At 56.7% G+C, this 21,239-nt stretch overlaps 1 protein-coding gene across 2 annotated transcripts in view; it reads left to right on the forward strand.

Moving 5' to 3' along the window:
* Window positions 1–21,239, forward strand: part of ATP2A3 (ATPase sarcoplasmic/endoplasmic reticulum Ca2+ transporting 3) — a 68,350-nt gene that overhangs the window by 17,803 nt on the left and 29,308 nt on the right. For both annotated transcript variants that reach the window (XM_068165421.1, XM_068165422.1), the window contains exons 2-8: window positions 13,185–13,202; window positions 13,627–13,709; window positions 14,635–14,739; window positions 15,941–16,079; window positions 18,875–18,955; window positions 19,529–19,614; window positions 20,127–20,591. In XM_068165421.1, coding sequence (XP_068021522.1) covers window positions 13,185–13,202; window positions 13,627–13,709; window positions 14,635–14,739; window positions 15,941–16,079; window positions 18,875–18,955; window positions 19,529–19,614; window positions 20,127–20,591 — 977 coding nt within the window. The remainder of the gene's footprint in view (window positions 1–13,184; window positions 13,203–13,626; window positions 13,710–14,634; window positions 14,740–15,940; window positions 16,080–18,874; window positions 18,956–19,528; window positions 19,615–20,126; window positions 20,592–21,239) is intronic.

Here is a 21,239-nt window from a genome sequence, read left to right on the forward strand (position 1 = left end):
TGTGGGGCTGTGGGGGGTTGTTTGTGGGGCTGTGGTGGGCTGGTTTGTGGGGCTGTGAGGGACTGGTTTGTGGGGCTGTGGGGAGCTGGTTTGTGGGGCTGTGGGGGGTTGTTTGTGGGGCTGAGAGGGGTTGTTTGTGGGGCTGTGTGGGGCTGGTTTGTGGGGCTGTGAGGGGTTGTTTGTGGGGCTGTGGTGGGCTGGTTTGTGGGGCTGTGGGGGGCTGTGGGGGGCTGGTTTGTAGTGCTGTGAGGGGCTGGTTTGTGGGGCTGTGGTGGGCTGGTTTGTGGGGCTGTGGTGGGCTGGTTTGTGGGGCTGTGAGGGGCTGGTTTGTGGGGCTGTGGGGACCTGGTTTGTGGGGCTGGGAGGGGTTGTTTGTGGGGCTGTGGGGGGCTGGTTTGTGGGGCTGTGGGGGGCTGGTTTGTGGGGCTGTGAGGGGCTGGTTTGTGGGGCTGTGGTGGGCTGGTTTGTGGGGCTGTGGTGGGCTGGTTTGTGGGGCTGTGAGGGGCTGGTTTGTGGGGCTGTGGTGGGCTGGTTTGTGGGGCTGTGGGGACCTGGTTTGTGGGGCTGTGAGGGGTTGTTTGTGGGGCTGTGAGGGGTTGTTTGTGGGGCTGTGGGGGGCTGGTTTGTGGGGCTGTGGTGGGCTGGTTTGTGGGGCTGTGTGGGGCTGGTTTGTGGGGCTGTGGTGGGCTGGTTTGTGGGGCTGTGAGGGACTGGTTTGTGGGGCTGTAACGGGCTGGTTTGTGGGGCTGTGAGGGGCTGGTTTGTGGGGCTGTGGTGGGCTGGTTTGTGGGGCTGTGGGGACCTGGTTTGTGGGGCTGGGAGGGGTTGTTTGTGGGGCTGTGAGGGGCTGGATTGTGGGGCTGTGTGGGGCTGGTTTGTGGGGCTGTGAGGGGTTGTTTGTGGGGCTGTGAGGGGCTGGTTTGTGGGGCTGTGAGGGGCTGGTTTGTGGGGCTGTGAGGGACTGGTTTGTAGTGCTGTGAGGGGCTGGTTTGTGGGGCTGTGAGGGGCTGGTTTGTGGGGCTGTGTGGGGCTGGTTTGTGGGGCTGTGAGGGGTTGTTTGTGGGGCTGTGGGGGGCTGGTTTGTGGGGCTGGTTTGTGGGGCTGTGTGGTGTGCTGCCCTGGGCTGTCCTGCCTGGGAGGGTGGCAAAACCACTCAAGCATTTTTTCCCCCTAGTCTGGCTGCTGCTTCCCTGCCACTGAGCTGAGCTCTGGGTTTGGGCTGCAGGTGCATCTCACTCCTGCCATGGGGCACTTTGAGCGCCCTGGGCCGGTGGGAGGTGTCCCTGCACATGGCAGGGGTGGAACTGGATGAGCTTTAATTTCCCTTCCAAGCCAACCCATTCTGTGATTCTCTGGTGACAGCCAGGAGGTGAGTGGCTGAGGGCTGGCTGCAGCAGAGCAGAGATATTGGTGGTCAAACCCCAGCCAACAGCAACCACTGGGGTACCAATGGGGAATAGAATAGAATAGAATAGAATAGAATAGAATAGAATAGAATAGAATAGAATAGAATAGAATAGACCAGACCAGACCGGAAGAGACCTTCAAGATCATCGCATCCAACCTATCATCCAACACCACCCAACCAACGAAACCATGCAACCAAGCACCCCATCAAGTCTCCTCCTGAACACCTCCAGGGATGGGGACTCCACCACCTCCCCAGGCAGCCCATTCCAATGGGCAATCACTCTCTCTGTGTAGAACTTCTTCCTAACATCCAGCCTAAACCTCCCCTGGCACAGCCTGAGACTGTGTCCTCTTGTTCTGGTGCTGCTTGCCTGGGAGAAGAGACCAACTCCCACCTGGCTACAACCTCCCTTCAGGGAGTTGTAGAGGGCAAATGAGGTCTCCCCTGAGCCTCCTCTTCTCCAGGCTAAGCAACCCCAGCTCCCTCAGCCTCTCCTCCCAGGGCTGTGCTCCAGACCCCTCACCAACTTCGTTGCCCTTCTCTGCACACACTCCAGCAAGTCAACCTCCTATGAGGGGGAAGAAGTCATTCCAGGGCAGTGAAGAAATAAATACAAAGAGCTCTTTAGGGTGTAGGCAGAGGGTACAGTGGAATGGCTACACCCAGGAATTATATTCAAAATACAATGTATAGAAGCCTGTACAGATAAGATGTACACATGAACATCTAAGATAGATACAGGCACATGGAAATGTCTGTGTACAGAAAAGAAAGTACTGACACATTTTACATGTATGAAATATACACAGTGGGATTTTGGCAGGAGGCTCAGAGGCACTGCCCTGCCTTTCCCTCTGGAAGGTTCTGCCCAAACCAGAGCTAAGGAGAAGCAACAAAACCAACACAGCCCCAAACCTAAGCAACAACAGCCCAGCTGAAGCCCTGCTCTGTTTAACTGGACACTGACCACTGGGGCAAACAAGGTGAGAAAAGTCATTTTTAGGGCAATAAAAGAGAGACCAAAATGGTATTTTTAGGGCTCCAGAAGAGGATAGAGGGCAATGGCTATAGAAAAAAAGTAGATAAAAAGAAAACAATGTATTTTTAATAACTGTAGAGAGAGAGTATAAAGATTGTAGCACTGTGTTCAATTAATTTCTTCAACCTTTTGGCTATATTCAACTATTTTAGTACCTTTATGTAGTCTTTATTAGAATAACCTTTAGAAAAAACCAAACCAGGTTGGAAGAGACCTTCAAGATCATGGTGTCCAACCCATCAACCAATCCAACACCACCCAAACAGCTAACCCATGGCACCAAGCACCCCAGCAAGTCTCCTCCTGAACACCTCCAATGACGGCGACTCCACCACCTCCCCAAGCAGCACATCCCAATGGGCAATCACTCTCTCTGTGTAGAACTTCTTCCTAACATCCAACCTGAACCTCCCCTGGCACAGCCTGAGACTGTGTCCTCTTGTTCTGGTACTGGCTGCCTGGGAGAAGGGACCAACCTCTGCCTGTCTGCAACCTCCCTTCAGGTAGTTGTAGAGAGTGATAAGGTCACCCCTGAGCCTCCTCTTCTCCAGGCTGAGCAACCCCAGCTCCCTCAGCCTCTCCTCACAGGGCTGTGCTCCAAACCCCTCACCAACTTTGTTGCTCTTCTCTGGACTCGTTCCAGCAAGTCAACATCCTTCCTAACCTGAGGGGCCCAGAACTGGACACAGGACTCGAGGTGTGGCCTAACCAGTGCAGTGTACAGGGGCAGAATGACCTCCCTGCTCCTGCTGGCCATACTGTTCCTGCTGCAGGCCAGGATGCCATTGGCCCTCTTGGCTGCCTGGGCACACTGCAGGCTCATGTTCAGCTTCCTATCAACCAGCACTCCCAGGTCCCTCTCTGCCTGGCTGCTCTCAGCCACTCTGACCCCAGCCTGTAGCACTGCCTGGGGTTGCTGTGGCCAATGTGCAGAACCTGCACTTGGATGTGTTCAATCTCCTGCCCTTGGCCTCTGCCCATCTGCCCAGCCTGTCGAGGTCCCTCTGCAGAGCCTCTCTACCCTCCAGCAGATCAACTCCTGCCCCCAGCTTGGTGTCATCAGCAAATTTACTGCTGATGGACTCAATGCCCTCATCCAGATCATCAATAAAGATGTTAAAGAGCACAGGGTAATAGCCTTAGATATAAAATACAGAAATATATTTCCTCTACATCTCTTTCTATATAAACAAATATATACAGAAGGTAATGTAGTTGTAGATCAAGCTGTGTATGGATGGGCTCTCTACATATTTGTCTCTCTATAAACACATTTTCCCATTTGCACAGACATGTATAGATTACAGATGTATCAAATAATATGTCATGGGCAGAGGCCAGCAGGATGGCATTCAACAAGTCCAAGTGCCAGGGGCTGCACTTTGGCCACAGCAACCCCAGGCAGAGCTACAGGCTGGGGTCAGAGTGGCTGAGAGCAGCCAGGCAGAGAGGGACCTGGGGGTGCTGATTGACAGCTGCCTGAACATGAGCCAGCAGTGTGCCCAGGTGGCCAAGAAGGCCAAGGGCATCCTGGCCTGCATCAGGAAGAGTGTGGCCAGCAGGAGCAGGGAAGTCCTTGTGCCCTGTGCTCAGCACTGGTTAGGCCACAGCTTGAGTCCTGTGTCCAGTTCTGGGCTCCTCAGTTTAAGAAGGACATTGAGAGACTTGAAGGTGTCCAGAGAAGGGCAACAAAGCTGGGGAGGGGTCTGGAGCACAGCCCTGTGAGGAGAGGCTGAGGGAGCTGGGGTTGTTTAGCCTGGAGAAGAGGAGGCTCAGGGGAGACCTTCTTGCTCTCTACAACTCCCTGAAGGGAGGCTGTAGCCAGGTGGGGGTTGGGCTCTTCTCCCAGGCACCCAGCACCAGAACAAGAGGACACAGTCTCAAGCTGTGTCAAGGGAAGTTTAGGCTGGAGGTGAGGAGAAAGTTCTTCCCTGAGAGAGTCGTTAGCCATTGGGCTGTGCTGCCCAGGGAGGTGGTGGAGTCCCCATCCCTGGAGGTGTTCCAAAGGGGATTGGATGTGGCACTTGGTGCCATGCTCTAGTCATGAGGTCTGTGGTGACAGGTTGGACTTGATATCTTTGAGGTCTCTTCCAACCTTGGTGATACTGTGAGACTGTAAATATATATGTATAAAATAGATATAAAAGATAGGCATATCTATAAAATATAAATACTCATATACAGCAAACATATTAAAATACCTAAAGATCTCTCTAGTGTGGTTCAGGAGCTTCAGAGTCGCTCCCTTGCTTTTCCCTTTGGTTATGGAAAGGTTCTGCCCAAAGCAGAGCAAAGGAGAAGCTCAAGCGGCCCCCAGCACAGCCCCAAGCCTCAGCAGCACCTCCCCAGCTGAGGCTTTAGTTTATTCCAGCTCCTCTAAGTGGTTTTATTTATTTCTCCTTCCACCCCCCCCCCAACCTGTTACTATTTCAATGCAGATTTTTAGCTTTTCCAGCCAGGAGTTGTTGCTGGAAATTCTTTCCACTGCGTTGGAGCAGGAGGGAATAAACCACTGCTGTTAGCTGCCCCTGCCGGGCTGCGCCGCAGCCTGCCGCTCCCCAGCCCAGCCTGGGACCTCTTGCAGGGTTCCACCACCCTCACAGTGAAGAGCTTCTTCCTGAAATCCCATCTAACTCTGCCCTTCTCTAGTGTGAAGCCATTGTCCCTGGTCCTGCCCCTGCAGTCCTTTGCAAACAGCCTCTCTGCAGCCTTCCTGTAGCCCCTGCAGGTACTGGAAGGCTGCTCTAAGGTCCTCCTGGAACCTTCTCTTCAGGCTGACCAGCCCCAGCTCCCTCAGCCTGTCCTTGTAGCAGAGGCGTTGAGCTTGCAGGGCTCAGTCAAAGGCTGGCCTGGATGAGCTTGATGAGCTTGAAGGTCTCTTCCAAGCTAAGACACTCTGTGATTCTGTGAAAGGCTCCTCTGCCTTCATGGTGTTAAGGAAGGGGGAGGGTTGTTGGCAGGGAAATCATCTGCTGTTCACCATCCATGGAGGAGGATGCCCAGAGCCAGCTGGCCTCCAGGACAATGAAGCTGGGGAAGGGTCTGGAGAGCAGGGCTGGGGAGGAGCAGCTGAGGGAGCTGGGGGTGTTCAGCCTGGAGCAGAGGAGGCTGAGAGGAGACCTTCTCACTCACTTTGGGACATGGTGCAGTGGTCATTGTTGTGCTGGGTTGGTGGCTGGAGTGGATCCTAGAGGACTTTTCCAACCCTAATGGTTCTATGATTTTCACTCTTTCAAAGGAGGTTGGAGCCAGGTGGGAGCTGGTCTCCCAAGTAACAAGTGACAGGATGAGGAAATGAACTCGAGTTTCACCAGGGGAGGTTTATGTTGGGTATTAGGAAGAATTTGTTTCCCTCAGAGCAGACTCCCAGGGAGATGGTGGAGTGCCCATCCCTGGAGCTGTTCAGAAAGGTGTAGACATAGCACTTGGGGACGTGGTTTAAGGATCATGGTGGTGTTAGGTTGATGGTTGGACTCCATGATCTTAGAGAGATCCTTTCCACCCTTAAAGATCCTCTGATTGGTGGTCTTGTGCTGGGACCCCTGCACCACAGCAGAGAGAGGCTCATGCTAGCCAACATCTGGGGATGAGCCATCTCTGGAAGCAAAGGAAGTGGGCTGGGCAGGGTTTTCCTTATTGACTTCACATGACACAATTTGTTTCCTGGGCTGAGCCCCAGCAGGGTGGGCAGCAGGGGCAGGGAGGGGATTCTGCCCCTCTGCTGTGCTCTGCTGAGACCTCCCTGCAGTGCTGGGGCAGCTCTGGAGCCCTCAGCACAGCACAGACAGGGGCCAGAGGAGAGAGGCCACAGCAGTGCTGGGAGGGCTGAAGCCCTCTGCTGTGAGGCCAGGCTGAGAGAGTTGGGCTTGGGCAGCCTGGAGAGGAGAAGGCTCCACACACAGAATGGCACCAGGGTGGCTGCAGCTGCAGCACAGAACCAGCAGGGCTGTGACATCCCTGTCTGAGGCACCAAGGAGACCTTCTTGTGGCCTTCCAGTATCTGCAGGGGGCTACAAGAAAGCTGGGGAGGGACTTTTGAGGGTGTCAGGGAGCGACAGGACTGGGGGGGATGGGGCAAAACTAGAAGTGGGGAGATTCAGATTGGATGTCAGGAAGAAGTTCTTCCCCATGAGGGTGGTGAGAGCCTGGCACAGGTTGCCCAGGGAGGTGGTGGAAGCCTCCTGCCTGGAGGTGTTTGCAGCCAGGCTGGAGGTGGCTGTGAGCAACCTGCTGCAGTGTGAGGTGCATGGCAGGGGGGTTGGAACTGGCAGATCCTTGAGGTCCCTTCCAGGCCTCACAATTCTGTGATTCTATGATCCCCAGCTCCTCTGACACAGGTGAGCAGCAATGCACTGTGCATCCAAAAGCCCCTGACAGGTGCAGGCCCAGCACTGGGAACAGCCCCAGCCTCATGCTAGGTGGTCATGGCCAAGCTCAACTTCACACCTTGACCCTCTCCTGAAGGATCTCTGTCTTCACAGAACCAGAGAATGGGGGGGTTGGAAGGGACCTCTGGAGCTCCAGCAGGGCACCCACAGCACAGTGCCCAGCAGCACAATGCCCAGGGGGGTTGGAAGCTCTCCACACAAGGACACTCCACAACCTCTCTGGGCAGCCTGCCCCAGGCCTCCAGCACCCTCACACCAAACAACTTTCTCCTCCTCTTCACATCCAACCTCCTGGGCTCCACTCTCTGCCCCTTGCTGCCCCTTGTGCTGGCCCTGGGCACCACTCAGCAGAGCCTGGCCCCAGCCTCTTGCCCCCCACAGCTCCTTGAGCTCTTGCTGAGCATTGCTCAGCTGCCCTCTGGGGCTGCTCTTCTGCAGGCTCTCAGCCCCAGGGCTCTCAGCCTTTGCTCCTCCCAGAGCTGCTCCAGGCCCCTCAGCAGCTCTGCAGCCTCCCCTGGACTCTCTCCAGCAGTTCTCTGTCTCTCTTGAACTGGGGAGCCCAGACCTGGGCCCAGCACTGCAGATGTGGCCTGACTAGGGTGGAGCAGAAGATGAGGAGGACCTCTCTCAGCCTGCTGGCCACACTTTTCTTCATGCACCCCAGTAGCCCAGTTGGTTTTTTCACCCTGAGGGCACATTGCTGGCTCAAGGGGAGCTTGTTGTCCAAACAACTGTTGTGTTGTCATCCCTGGTAGCACAGGAGCACCTGGGAGCAACCTGCAGATGCTGGTTTGTAATCCTCATGTAGCTCAAAGCTGTGTTAGGTGCTGAGGATCCTCTTGTCCTCATCCCCAGGTGGGTTCACAGCAGGCAGGTGCTGTGCTGAGGCTGGGCTCAGCCAGCCTGGCAGAGCCCTCCCCTGTTGTGCAGTGGTTCTGCACTGCACCAGGAGGTGCCATGGTGCCAGCTGTCACCAGGGGTGAGGCAGAGCAGATGTCCTTCTGGGATGGGATCCTTCCAGCACAGCCTGCCCTGGGAAAGGCAGCCAGTTACAATAACAGTTTATCCTGCCTGGTGTCGGGTGGGAGGGTGGAAGGATCGCAGAGCAGCCCTGCTCTGTGTCACGGGCTGGGGGCTGCTCCCCCAGCTCGGCACAGTTTAGGTTTTTCTCACTCTTTGTGCTCCTTTCTTGGGGCCTTTTTCCTGCCTGCTGGCCAGGTCTGGGAATAAGATGCATCCCATGTTTTGCCTGTCCACTTCCCCTTCCCTGTGTATGGAAAAAGAAATTAAAGGCAGGAAGAGGAGAATGCAAGGAGTTTACAGTGTAGCAAAGCAGCCCCAGCGGAGGCCGGGAGGAGGATCAGAGGGCTGCAGCACCTCTGCTGCGAGCACAGGCTCCAGGGAGACCTCATAGTGCTGGGTAAATATCTGAAGGACACCTAGAGGAAGGCTGGGCAGGGGCTGTTCCTGAGGCCTTGGGAGGAGAGGCAGTGCTGTGAAACCAGAGCAGGGCAGAGTCCGGTTGGACACCAGGAGGAAGCTCTGCACAGTGAGGGGGGTGAGACACTGGCGCAGGCTGCCCGGGGAGGTGGTTGAGGCCACATCCCTGCAGACATTCAAGGTCAAACTTGATGTGTCCCTGGGCAACCTGCTCTAGTTGGAGGTGTCCCTGCTGCCTGCAGCAGGGCTGGACAAGATGACCTTCGAGTGTCCTTTCCAATCCAATGCAATGTGTGTGAAATGTGGCTCAAAGTGGGCACCTTGCTGCCAGCTTTCCTGTGCCGTTTGGTGGTGAACTATTTCCCATAAGGGAAATCTGGTTTTGTCCTTGGGTAGCTCCTCAAATGGTGGAGAAAATATTTCAGTGTTCAGCCTGGGGATCACAGACTCAAAAAATTGTTTCAGCTGGAAAAAAGGCCTCAGCCAGTCCAACCTTCAGCCCAGCACCACCTTGACCACTAAACCATGTCCCAGAGTGCCACAGGTTTCTTGAACACCCCCAGGGATGGGGACTCCACCGCCTCCCTGTGCAGCCTGTGCCAATTCCTGACCACAAGATGCTTGCCTCAGGGTTTGCTTTGTCAAGTGCTGGCCTCAGACAGTGTCCCCCCGTGCCTCAGCTTCCCCAAAAGCAGAGGGGGATGCAGCACCTGAGGGCACGATGGACAAACACCAGCTGCTGTGGGGCTGTGCTGCTGCGGGGGTTTGATCCTGTACTCCAGCATTCCCTGACAGCCACCCCAGTGCCACCCTGTCCCCTTGGTATTTGTTTGCCTTGGCATGGGGAGCATGGGGCAGGGTTTCCCCACCCCTCCTGCCTCACTGCTGGGTGGCACTCTGTTTATTTACCTGTTGGCTATGCCCTGCAATGCTGCAGGCACCAGCCCCTGGGCTGCCAGCCCACCTGGAGTTGGCAGGAGCTGGAGATTAGCCTGCAGCTGAAAGAGCCCAGTGACAGGGTGGCCATGCTTCTTGCAAGCCCTTAGAGCATCTCTTATCAGAGCTTGAAGGCCACCTTGTGCCATGGTCTCTGTGTGACAGGATGGCATAGCAAGGAATGGAGTCTTGATGTGTGGAGCTTGGAGCAAGTTGAAAATCCTCAGCAGTCCCAGGGGCTGGCTGTGGTCTGGGCTGCTGTAAGGCAGAGCTCTGAGGCTGCCAGGCACCTCTCCACTTGATATCCTGGAGGGGACCATGCTCTGCTGGTGGGAATGGTCCTGTGACATCCAGACACCCATTGCCCTGTTGTGACACCTCTGCTTTCTTGGTTCTGCTCTCCAAAGCTGTGTTGCAGAAGAGCAGGACCAGAGAAACTACAGATCCCAGCATCCCAGCGTGGTGGGGTTGGAAGAGACCTCCCCTCCCTTCTCCAGCAGGGCACCCACAGCACAGTGCCCAGCAGCACAATGCCCAGGGGGGGTTGGAAGCTCTCCACACAAGGACACTCCACAACCTCTCTGGGCAGCCTGCTCCAGGCCTCCAGCACCCTTCCAACAAACAACTTTCTCCTCCTCTTCACATCCAACCTCCTGGCTTCCACTCTGTGCCCCTTGCTGCCCCTTGGCCTGGCCCTGGGCACCACTCATCAGAGCCTGGCCCCAGCCTCTTGCCCCCCACAGCTCCTTTAGCAGAGTCTGGTCCCTTCCTCTTCCAATCCCTTCCAATGCTCCTCCTGAGCATCGCTCAGATCCCCTCTGGGGCTGCTTGCTTGGGAAGCTGAACATTTCTGCTGTGAGTGGTGACCCTGTTTCGGGACGCTCTGAGGAGCCATCATCACTCTCTGCCCTTGCTGCTGTCCCTGCATTTGTCCTCTGGCTGTACTGGGAGCGTGGGCACAGAGCAGGATCTCTGTGCTGCCCTCAGAGCCACCAGGCAAAGCTGTGCAGCCTGCCTGCACTCACTGCTGTCCCATGGGAGCTGCAGATCAGGGGTGTTGCTGCTTCCCTGCCTGGGGTAGGATTCCTGGTTGGCACCAGCTCTGCTGCCCTGCCCAGTGCCACGGGGCTGACTCATGTGAAACTTGGGCAAGTAGAATCCCCTCCTAATTCTAGTGAGGCTTTGGAAGTGAGGCTTCAGCCCCAAACATTCCTGGTTTCTGGTGGGGTTTGATCATTGCAGCCCCCAAAATCTGATGGGTTTGTGCCTTTCTGCCCTTTTCCTCTGGGTATTTGGTGCCAAATGGGCACTGAGCTGGTGGAAGGACTCCCTGGTGGCCGAGGAGATACCTGGCTGTCTCTAGACTGAAATTTGGGGGTGTTTGGAGGTGGCTGAAGCAGTGCTGCTGATGTTTGAGGTGTGGTGGCACTGCCAGTGCCACAGCAGTGGGCTGGCTGCCCTGTGCACGTTGCCTCCAGAGCTGGTGGAACCCTGGTTGTCATTCTTTAGTCAAGAGCTCCTGCAAAGTGCTCTGTAGACATCAGCACTGCTGCTCCTTGTGCAAACTCCACCTTGGACAAGCACTAAGAGGAGCAGGTGGCTGCTCTGGGCAGAAGGTCACCCCTGGGCACCCATCAGAGTCAAGACCACATCCTGTTGGGCCATGACCTGCCCCCAGCCCTCTCACCTCACAGCTTGCACCCTTAAAACGGAGTCTGGATGGAAATAGCAGCAGCAAGATCTCTTTGAGTTTCAGTTTTGGTGGCTCTCTGAGCTAGGGAGAGGAAGCTGGGAGGGGAGAGGGTCTGGCTGCAGAAGGGAGAAGAGCCACTTGCCATCTGACAGGCTCTGCAGAGTGCTTGGAGGTGCTGAAGCTGCTCCAAGGTTGGGGTTTGGTTGCTTGGTTTTGCTATAAGGATAATTTCAGGCTCTGTGCAATGGTCCTGTCCTCATGATGGCAGGGGATCAGAGTGGCCTTACCTAGGAGGGAGATGGGGTGCAACAACTTGTGTGAGCTCTGAGGAGCTGGTGCAGCCTGCAGTGTAAGCACCTCCTTGCTTCCAGGGCTGGCCCACTGGAGGCTAGGTTGAGTTTTGTTCATTTCTCCAAATGAAAAGAGATGCTCAGAGAGTTTCACTCCCTGCTGCCACTCAGGGCTCTGTGCTGGGGGGGATCATTGACAACCCCATGTTTGGTCCAGCCATGGGGCATTGAAGTGTCTGCTTTGGACTGATTCCTCTTGACCATTCTCATGGATTCATAGATCCATGGAATGGGTTGGGCTGGAAGGCATCTGAAAGACCATCCAGTTCCAAGCCCCTGCCACAGGCAGGGACACCTCCCATGTGTCTCCCCACCCTCACTGCCAAGAATCTCTTCCTCATCTCCAGTCTCCATCTCCTCTCTCCCAGCTCAAAGCCATTGTCCCTTGTCCTGGCACTCCCAGCCCTTGTCACAAGTCCCTCCCCAGCTCTCCTGGAGCCCTTCAGGTACTGGAAAGCTGCTCTGAAGTCTTCCTGGAGCCTTCTCTTCTCCAGGCTGAACAGCCCCAGCTCTCTCAGCCTGTCCTTGTAGGAGAGCTGCTCCAGCCCCCTGATCACCTTTGTGGCCCTGCCTATTGAATGTTCACTGTGGCTTCTTTAGAGCTTCCTCCATGATTCCTCATGAACCAGTCCCTTATTCCCTTCCAGAGACACTAGGGGGTAGAGGAACATCTTGTTTTATTATCACCCCATGGGGTGCAGAAGTAGTGGAAGACTGCAGAGGCTTTGGGACAGCTCTCTGGGAGGTTTCTGCCTGAAGTGTTGCCCTTTGGCAGGTTTGGTGTTGGGGTTTTCTGTCTGGTCTCTTCTCAGCCCAGAGCACCACAGGATGGAGGTCATGGGTAGCTTGCTCTGGTGCCATGTCAGCTTGGTGCTGTCCCTTGTGCCATGCCTGTGAGGCCCCAGCACAGCCCTCAGGAGGGTTGGTTCATGCATGGATTTGGCTGGGGCTTTTCCATCTCCATCAAGCTCTGCTGTGCCTGCTGAATCCTGGAGTTCCTTTTCCCAGGAGCAGCTGCAGTGTCCTTATTTCCTCACCCTGGCAGCTGGCTGAGGCTTTGGCCCAACTGCTCTGTGGGTGGATTCGCCCCAGCCGTGGGAGCAGGGGGTGCAGAGGGAGCGAAGCACTCATTAGCAGCTAAAACCAGGGGGATCCCTCCTGAGTCCTCCCTTGCTGCAGATCCTTGCTGTCTTCAGCCAAACCTTGCCCACAGCAGGGCCAGCAGATCCATCACTGCTCAGGTGGGGAAGCAGGACCCTTGGCACCCTTGGTTTGGGCATTGCTCAGTGCTTGTGAAACCCCTCTTGTGTGTGAGAAGGTCGTCCCCTGGCAATGTGGGAGACCTGGCTGGGGTTCAGTGGCCCATGGAGCTTTCTCAGGCTGTGCAGGTGACTGGACACAGGTTTGGCTGCGAGCAGTGTGGATGGAGGCTCTGCACCCAGGAAGGCAGATTCAGAAGGATGGCTTGGACCAGCTGAGCATCAGCTTTGGACCTTTACTAGAGAACTGGAGATGCAAGTGCAGCACATGAACAGGAAACATGCTCCGCAGCTTACAGTCCCCAGCAGGTCCATCCTGGGATCCTGGCAAGATGTTTTACAGGACTTCAGTGTCCCAGAGTTAGAGAGGGCAGCTCCTGAGGAGTGTTTGGTAGGCAGGCTGAGTGTGGAATAAATGCTGCTGGAGCTGCTTCCAGCAGGGAAGTGCTGATTTCCTGGTGTGGAGAGCACCCAGTGCTGCTTGCTTGGTGTCAGACCAAGACCCTGGAGGCCAAGCTGTCATCATGTGGGGATGTGGGCAGAAGAAGCTGTTTTGGGGTGGTGGATGGGCTGCTGAGGCAGCAGGGAGGGGACTGCTAGTCTGGGCCCAAATCACTAATCCATCTTCTTTTGGTTCCGCTCGCCGGGCTGGTGATGGAAACCCCCAGAGCTCCCTGCAGAAGAAGGTGAGTCCTGGGCTGGAGGTGTGGGTGGGTTTGATGGGTATGAGCCCAGAGTCTGTGCAGAGGGTGCTGGGGATGAAGAGGGGGGAGTCTTGGGGTTCTTTGAATCTTTGTTTGTATCCCAGAGAAAGCTGGGCTGGCAGCTGTCCTGCCGTGGCAGAGCTGCCAGCTGGGAGCAGAAGGAGAGAGGGTTGAGTGTCTGTGCCTAAAAACAGCCCCAGAAAACTGGGTCAAAGCCAGAAATAAAGGTGTTTGAGAGAGGAGAATCCCCCACTGGGATGGGTGTCCTCACAAGTGCCTGTGGCCAATGGGCACTGGAGTGGCTCTGCTGCAAGCAAGGGACAGGGTCTTGGTGGCCTCAGTGGTCTAGATGTCCTGGCCTCTGGGGTTGTTTGAGTACTGACTGTGCCTGACCCTTTCCCGCCAGGGAAGTCCCTCTGGGAGTTGGTGCTGGAGCAGTTTGAAGACCTGCTGGTCCGCATCTTGTTGATAGCAGCGTTTCTGTCGTTCGTAAGTACCCCTGGCCTGGGGCTGGGCACCTTTCAGGGCACCTGTGGACCTGGGTGGCATCCAGATAGCAAAGGAGCCAGAGGAAGGTGCACGATGGATGATGGAGATGTAGCAGCAGGCAGTGGTTCTGTGAGCTGTAGTGACAACAGCATCATGTCTGCTTCAAAGAGGAGAGCATGTGGTTGGTCAGGAGTGCTGATCCATCCTTGGTGCCAGCAACTGTAGCCAGCTGGAGCAAGGCAGGGACTGTCCCCCTGGGCTCAGCACTGGGGAGGCCACACCTTGAGTACTGGGTTCAGTTCTGGGCCCTCACTCCAAGGACATTGAGGGGCTGGGGCAGGTCAAAAAGGCAACAGAGCTGGGGAAGGGTCTGGAGAAGAGGGCTGGGGAGGAGCAGCTGAGGGAGCTGGGGGTGTTCGGCCTGGAGGAGAGGAGGCTGAGGGAGACCTCCTCACTGTCTAGAACTCCTTGAAAGGGAGTTGTAGAAAGGTTGAAGACAAGTGAAAGTTGGTCTCTTGTCCCAAGCAACCAGTGACAGGCCAAGAGGAATTGTGCCAGGCAGGGCTAGGTTGGAGATTAGGGACAAGGCCTTTGCTGCAGGCGTGGTCAGGGAGCGGAACAGGCTGCCCGGTGGCCAGGGCACTTCAAGACATGGTTTAGTGGGCACGGTGCTGTTGGGTTGATGGCTGGACTGGGTGAGAGTTGAGTTCCAACCTCAGTGGTTCTGTGACCAGCAGAGTGGAGGCAGCTGCACTAAGCACTGGCACTGCGTGGCAGGGCTGTGCTTTCACCCAGCCCTGGGCCAAGCCCCACTGTTGTCTTCTCTCCGGCAAACACCACCTGATGGCTTCTTGTTTCCATCCTCCTTAAAATGTTAGCACTTGTTCTTCCAACCACACTGTGGTCCTTGTCTCTTGCCTGCCAGATCCTGGCCTGGTTTGAAGAAGGAGAGGAGACCATGACGGCGTTCGTGGAGCCCATCGTCATCATCCTCATCCTCATCGCCAACGCCGTGGTGGGCGTGTGGCAGGTACAGTGCTGCCCTTTCCCTCCTGCCCCACAGGGCTCTGCTCCACGTGGCTGAGGCTTCATTTGAAGGCCTGGTTGCTGCTTGCTGTTGAAAACTCCTTTCCAGAGGCTCAGGTCTCGTGTTGGCCATGCTGACTCATGCCCCTGGGCAGATGCCTCTTGGCTCCTTCCTTCAGGCTTTCTTTGGCAGCTTGTGCAGTTTGGAGCTGAGGGCCTTGCACTTACTTTCCATCCAGGCAAAGGCAGCTTGTCTCCTGGCCATGGCCAAATGGGTTTTCCAAGGGAAGCATTTTGCCTTGTCCATCAGAAAGCCAAGGTGGCTGCTGCTCCCCAGCTCACTGGGGGAGGAGCAAACATCTCAGCCAGCATTGCTCCCCTTCTTGGGTCTCTTCACTTGAAGGCCACTTATTTACCTACAGTTTGATCTGAGGTGGTGTGGTTGGATGAGGAAGCACATCTGGGTAGGATCTGCTGCTTCCCAAAGCAAGAGTGAGGAAACCAAGCCAAAAGGTCCAAGCAGTGTCCAGGAGCTGGTGTGACTTAAGCCATTTTACTCTGCTTGGGTAACCTTGAGTACTGCCTCCAGCTCTGCTGTCTCCAGCAGAAGGACACAGAGCTGTTGGAGAGAGTCCAGAGGAGGGCACCAAGGATAATCCAGGGGCTGGAGCAGCTCTGCTGTGAGCACAGGCTGAGGGAGCTGGGGGTGTTCAGCCTGGAGAGGAGAAGACTCCAGGGGGACCTCAGAGCTGCCTGCCAGGACCTGAAGGGATCCTGCAGGAAGCTGCAGAGACTTTTCCTGAGGGTGTCTGAGACAGGCCAAGGGGGAATGGTTTGGAGCAGAGGCAGAGCAGGGTTAGAGTGGAGCTGAGGAAGAAGTTCTTCAGTACAAGAGTGGGGAGACTCTGGAATAGGCTTCCCAGGGTGGTTGTAGCTGCCTCCTCCAGGCAGGTTGGATAAGGCCTTGAGCACCCTGGGCTAGCTGAGAGGTGTCTCTGCCTGTGGCAGGAGGTTGGAGCAGAGGATCTCTGAGGTCTCTTCCAACCTGAGCCGTTCCATGGTTTTGGAGCAGCTGAAGATGATGCAGCACTTGCCCCATCCATGGCATAAATGGGCACCAAAGCCAGGGCTGCCCTCAGAGAGGGCAGGGGGGAGCCAGCCGGAGCCAGCCCAGCGCTGCCAGCCGTGCCCTGCTGTGCCCGCAGGAGAGGAACGCGGAGAGCGCCATCGAGGCGCTGAAGGAGTATGAGCCCGAGATGGGCAAAGTGATCCGCGGCGACCGCAGCGGCCTGCAGCGCGTCCGCGCCAGGGACATCGTCCCCGGGGACATCGTGGAGGTGGCAGGTAGGGAACCACCACCCCTGCAGCGGGCTGGCATGGGGAGGTGGTACTGGCCCAGGGGCTTCAGGGACAGGCACTCCATGGTCTCATGGCGGGAGGGCTCTGCCGCAGGGTCCGCGCACATCTGTGCTGCGCACAGGTGAGGCCACACCTGGAGGACTGCTTCAGTCCTGGCCCTCACTCCAGGAAGGACACTGAGGGCTGGAGCAGGGCCAGAGAAGGGCAACAGAGCTGGGGAAGGGTCTGGAGAACAGGGCTGGGGAGGAGCAGCTGAAGGTCCTGGGGGTGTTCAGCCTGGAGCAGAGGAGGCTGAGGGAGACCTCCTTGCTCTCTGCAGCTCCCTGAGAGGAGGCTGGAGCCAGGTCTGGGTTGTTCTCTTCTGCCTACTAACAAGTGATAGGACAGGAGGAAATGTCATCCAGTTGCCCCAGGGGAGGTTTAGGCTGGACATGAGGAATAATTTCTTGCCCAAAAGGTTTGTCAAGGCCTGGCCCAGGCTGTGCTAGGCAGTGGTGGGGTCCCCATCCCTGGGGGGGTTTCAAAGCCAATCAGAACAATTCTATGATTCCTTTGGAGGTGCAGCAGGGTAGAGGGGAAGGAGAACCTCCCTCAGCCTGCTGGCTGCACTCTGCTTCATGCACCCCAGGAGACCAGTGACCTTCTTGGCTAAGACAGCTTGCTGCTGGCTCAGGGGAACTTGTCCACCAGCACTCCCAGGTTTTCCCTTGGCTTTTGGCATGGAGGAGGCTTGCAGTGCTGGGTGATCAGCTCATGTTCAATACCTGGCTCATGGCACCCAGTTTCATGCATGACTTCTGTCATGTGCTGAGAGAGACTCCTGGGATGCTACCACACTGCCCACCCTTGAACAGGGCTCTGTGCTGGCTTTAGGTACTGGCAATGGATTCTTCATCTGAGAACCCTCCTTGCCTTTCCCAGGCAAGCTCTTTGTTCCTTGGTGGTGTGCAGCCCCCTTGAGCAGATGCCAAGTGTGAGTCTGTGCATAAAGTGAACATCTGAGGGGGGCCACTGGGCTGGCATCCCCCAGCACAACCCCAGAAGCTGTGTGGGGATTGGGTAGGTCTGGTTGGACAGCAGCTGTTGCACACCACGTGCCAGATGCTGGGCCTGGCAGGGATGGGCTCCAGCAGGGGCTTGCAGCTCGGGGAGGCAGTGCTCCTCAGAGCCTGGGCTGGAGCAGGACCCTTCCCAGCCAGGCTAGCTTGGGAAAGGCGCTGGGAGCCCCCGGGCAGCCAGGCGCGCTCTGCCTTTCCGAAGCACTGGAGCATGGTGGTGCCCAGCTGGTAAGGGCAGTGCTGGGGGAAAGCAATCCAGGGGGAAAAGCAGCTTTAAAAAGGACTTTTTAAGGAATCACCTCGATGGCTGTCAGTTGATGGGGCTGCTTTCACCCACAGCCACCCTGCCATGCCAGGAGACCCATGGATGGCTGTTTGTCTTGGCCACAAAAGGCCTTCATGGAATCACAGACTGCTTTGGGTTGGAAGGAACCTTTACAAGTCATTGGTCCAATGCCCTGCAGTCAGCAGGGACATCTGCAACTAGAGCAGGTTGTTCACAATCCCATCCAACCTGACCTGGAATGGTTCCAAGGATCTAACCCAGTATCCAAGGATCTATCACTGGGCACCCTTCCAGTTGGCCCATGGAGCCCTGGGATGGGGTTAGGGGTGAGGTTGGGGTGCTTGAGCTGCTCCAAACTGGGGATGCTTCAGGGGCTTTTCAAGGAAGAGGAGAGATGGAGACGTGGTGGTGGGGCAGGGCAGCAGGCAGGGTGATGCTGGGCTTTGGCTGGGGGCCAGAGGCTGTGGTGGTGCTTGCTGCCTCAAGGACCATGTGTCTGTCTCTGTAACTGTGGCAGCTCTGCTCCAAGCAGATCAGGAAAGTCTCCTGCCCCTTCTGTGGCTGCTGCCTGCCTGTGATGGTCAAGGGAGTCCCAGCTTTGGCAGAGAAACTCTTGTCCCTGTGGAGATGCAGCCAGGGCCAGTGGGATGTGGGGACTTGCAGGAGCCCACCTGGGTCCTCTGCTAACCCAGAGCTCCCATCCTTGCTTCTTGTTTCTCTTGCAAACCTGGCTTGAACCACCATTAGCTTTACTTGGATGGGAGCTGGGGAAGGTGAGGGGCAGGTCACTCACCCTGGCAGTATCCCTGTGCTGGAGACTGGCCAGGTGGAATAGAAAATAAGAGGAGACAGCAGCACCTGAGGTACAAACTGGTGGCCTTGGGGCAGAGCTAGGATCATTTTGGTTGGCTTTGAAACCAAGTGGTATCTCCATCATTGCCCTGGGCATCCTGGGCCAGGCCTTGACAACCCTTTTGGGCAAGAAATAGTTCCTCATGTCCAACCAAAACCTCCCCTGGTGCAACTGGATGACATCTCCTCCTGTCCTATCACTTGTTACTAGGCCAACCCCACCTGTCTGCAGCCTCCTTTCAGGGACCTTTAAACAGCAATGAAGATCTCCCCTCAGCCTCCTTTTCTCCAGGTTCTCCAAGGCTGCCCAGGGAAATGGGAGATGCCCCTTTCCTGGCACCAGTGCAGCTCAGGTTGTGTGGGGCTGTGAGCAGCCTGCCCGGGTTGGGGCTGTCCCTGCTGGCTGCAGGGGGTTGGGCTGGATGAGCTTGGAAGGTCTCTTCCCACCCAGCCCAGGCTGGGATTCCCTGAAGACCTTTTGCAGCTCAGACAGGAGGTTTGCTGCCTGCCTTGCCTGGGTCAGTGGGGGCCAGTGGGGGCTGCTGGTCCCACCTGATGGAGCTGCTCTGCTCTTCTCCTTGCAGTTGGTGACAAGGTGCCAGCAGACATCCGGATCATCGAGATCCGCTCCACCACGCTGCGTGTCGACCAGTCCATCCTCACCGGTGTGCGGGGCGGGGTGCAGGGGGCTGCTCAGGGCAGAGCCTTCCAGGCAGTGTTGGGGGCTGGGTGGAAAATGGGAGGAGAAGGGGGCTTAGGCCTTAGGGAGGTCGCAGAATCATCTCAAAGTCCAAGCATGACATGGCTGGTGCTTGGCCAGCCCCTCTGCAAAGCATGCAGCTGTGCTGTGCAGCACGTGGAGTTTCGTGAGAGAGTGCTCAGGCCCTGCTTATGCTGCCCCTGTGCAGCTATTGCCTGATGACCACTGGTGCATGACACTTTGTGACTTCAGGGAGAGGTGACAAATAGTTGGGGCCCCCATGGCTCCCTGGGGAAGGGATTTGGCCCCAGCTGGTTGAGCTCTGTGGGAGCTCATGGCCGCTCGTGATCTGCACAGCTTGTTCTGCAGCCTTCATCTTCAGCATGCCTCATCCCAGCTCTGATGTCCTCAGACACGGTGGTTTGGTGGCAGAGTGCTCCTTAGGGAGCCATGGGGGCTGTGATGCAGGCTCGTGACTGCATGCAATGGAGGCTGGAGAGGAAACATGAAGTGCATCTCCTGCCTCTTGTCTCGGCAGGGGAGTCTGTGTCGGTGATCAAACATGCTGACCCCGTCCCCGACCCCCGGGCTGTCAACCAGGACAAGAAGAACATGCTCTTCTCTGTAAGTCCACCTGGCCACCCCTCTCCTGTGACTTTTCAAAGAGCCACCAAGTGAAGAGTCATGGGCATGGCAGACCTGAGCAGTGAGCTGGAGTGCATGCCTGACTGAGACATGAACCCATGGAAAGGTCCCCAGGTCCAGGAGAGTCAGGACCTGCTGCATCTGGGTTTCCTTTGGGCTGTGGGACATGGTGCCCTGAACAGCTTCAGGCAGTCTCAGTGGGTTGTCCATCACAGAGCATGTGTTTTGAGTGAGGAAAAGGGCTGTGGTCAAGCCTGCAGCTGTTGCAAATTTGGGCTTCCCTCTTGCTCATGCTGCTCTAAGGCAGAAGCCCTCAAGGGGTGAGAGAGCTCTCAGGAGGGTCTCCTGCTGTAGCTGGGGTTTATACAAGAGCCCTCATTTCCCCTGAAGCAAGATCTCTTGTTCTCCTTTGCAACAAGAGCCCCACCTCGCTGCTCAGGCAAGGGGTTTCATGCCCACATACCCAGTCTGCCCCCTTCCTTCCCTGCCAGGGCACCAACGTCGCCGCCGGGCGGGCGGTGGGGGTGGTGGTTGCCACGGGGGTGTACACCGAGATCGGCAAGATCCGCACGCAGATGGTGGAGACGGAGCCCGAGAAGACTCCCTTGCAGCAGAAGCTGGACGAGTTCAGCCAGCAGCTCTCCAAGGTCATCTTCCTGGTGTGCGTTGCCGTCTGGGTCATCAACGTCAGCCACTTCAGCGACCCTGTGCACGGCGGCTCCTGGTTCCGGGGCGCCATCTACTACTTCAAGATCTCGGTGGCGCTGGCGGTGGCTGCCATCCCCGAGGGGCTGCCGGCCGTCATCACCACCTGCCTGGCGCTGGGCACCCGCCGCATGGCCAAGAAGAACGCCATCGTCCGCAGCCTGCCCTCCGTGGAGACCCTGGGCTGCACCTCGGTCATCTGCTCGGACAAGACCGGCACGCTCACCACCAACCAGATGTCTGTCTGCAGGGTGAGTGCCGGGCTGTGCTGGGGGGGCGGGGGCTGCTCAGTAAGCCCCCCGCGCTCTGCGTCGCTCCATCCCGCCCTCGGGACCGGCCTGTGCTGTCCCCACCAGACCTGTTTCACAGCAGGGATTTGAAGGTGAGTGTGGGAGATGGTTGGTAGGAAGCCCTGAGCCTCCTTTCTGCCTGCCTGAGGGTGAGGTGGATGGCTTCTCTTGGCATGGTTAAAACTCAAGTTCATGAGCACAGCAGGCTTGTTTCAGAGCTGCCCCTCCAGACAGCAGCTTCCTGCAGGGATGTGGCTTTGAGACAGAGCTCCTGGAGGTGCCAGTGCAGCCAGGCCCTCTGCTCTCCTGCCCATTTGCCCCTTGATCTTAACTGGTGAGAGGTGCTGGACCCTTCAAAACAGCAGAGTCTGGACCTGTTTGCCGGCAGCCTCCAGGCAGTGGAACACAGCCATCACTTTTCATCATCTCTGAGAGGCTGTGGACCTCTGAGCAGATGCTGATGGTGTCAGAGCAGCTTGAAGTTAGAAGATTGTAGTTGTGAGCAGCACAGCAGATGTTGGAGTGACAGAGGTTGAGACCTGTGACACCAAGTACAGTGGCTGGAGCTGAGTCCTCTTCTAGCTTATAAACCCTCTGGATCAGAGCCGG

The sequence above is a fragment of the Melanerpes formicivorus genome, unplaced genomic scaffold (assembly GCF_026170545.1).
Source record: "Melanerpes formicivorus ecotype bairdi unplaced genomic scaffold, bMelFor1.0.p_v2 SCAF_88, whole genome shotgun sequence".
NCBI classification, from domain to species: domain Eukaryota; kingdom Metazoa; phylum Chordata; class Aves; order Piciformes; family Picidae; genus Melanerpes; species Melanerpes formicivorus.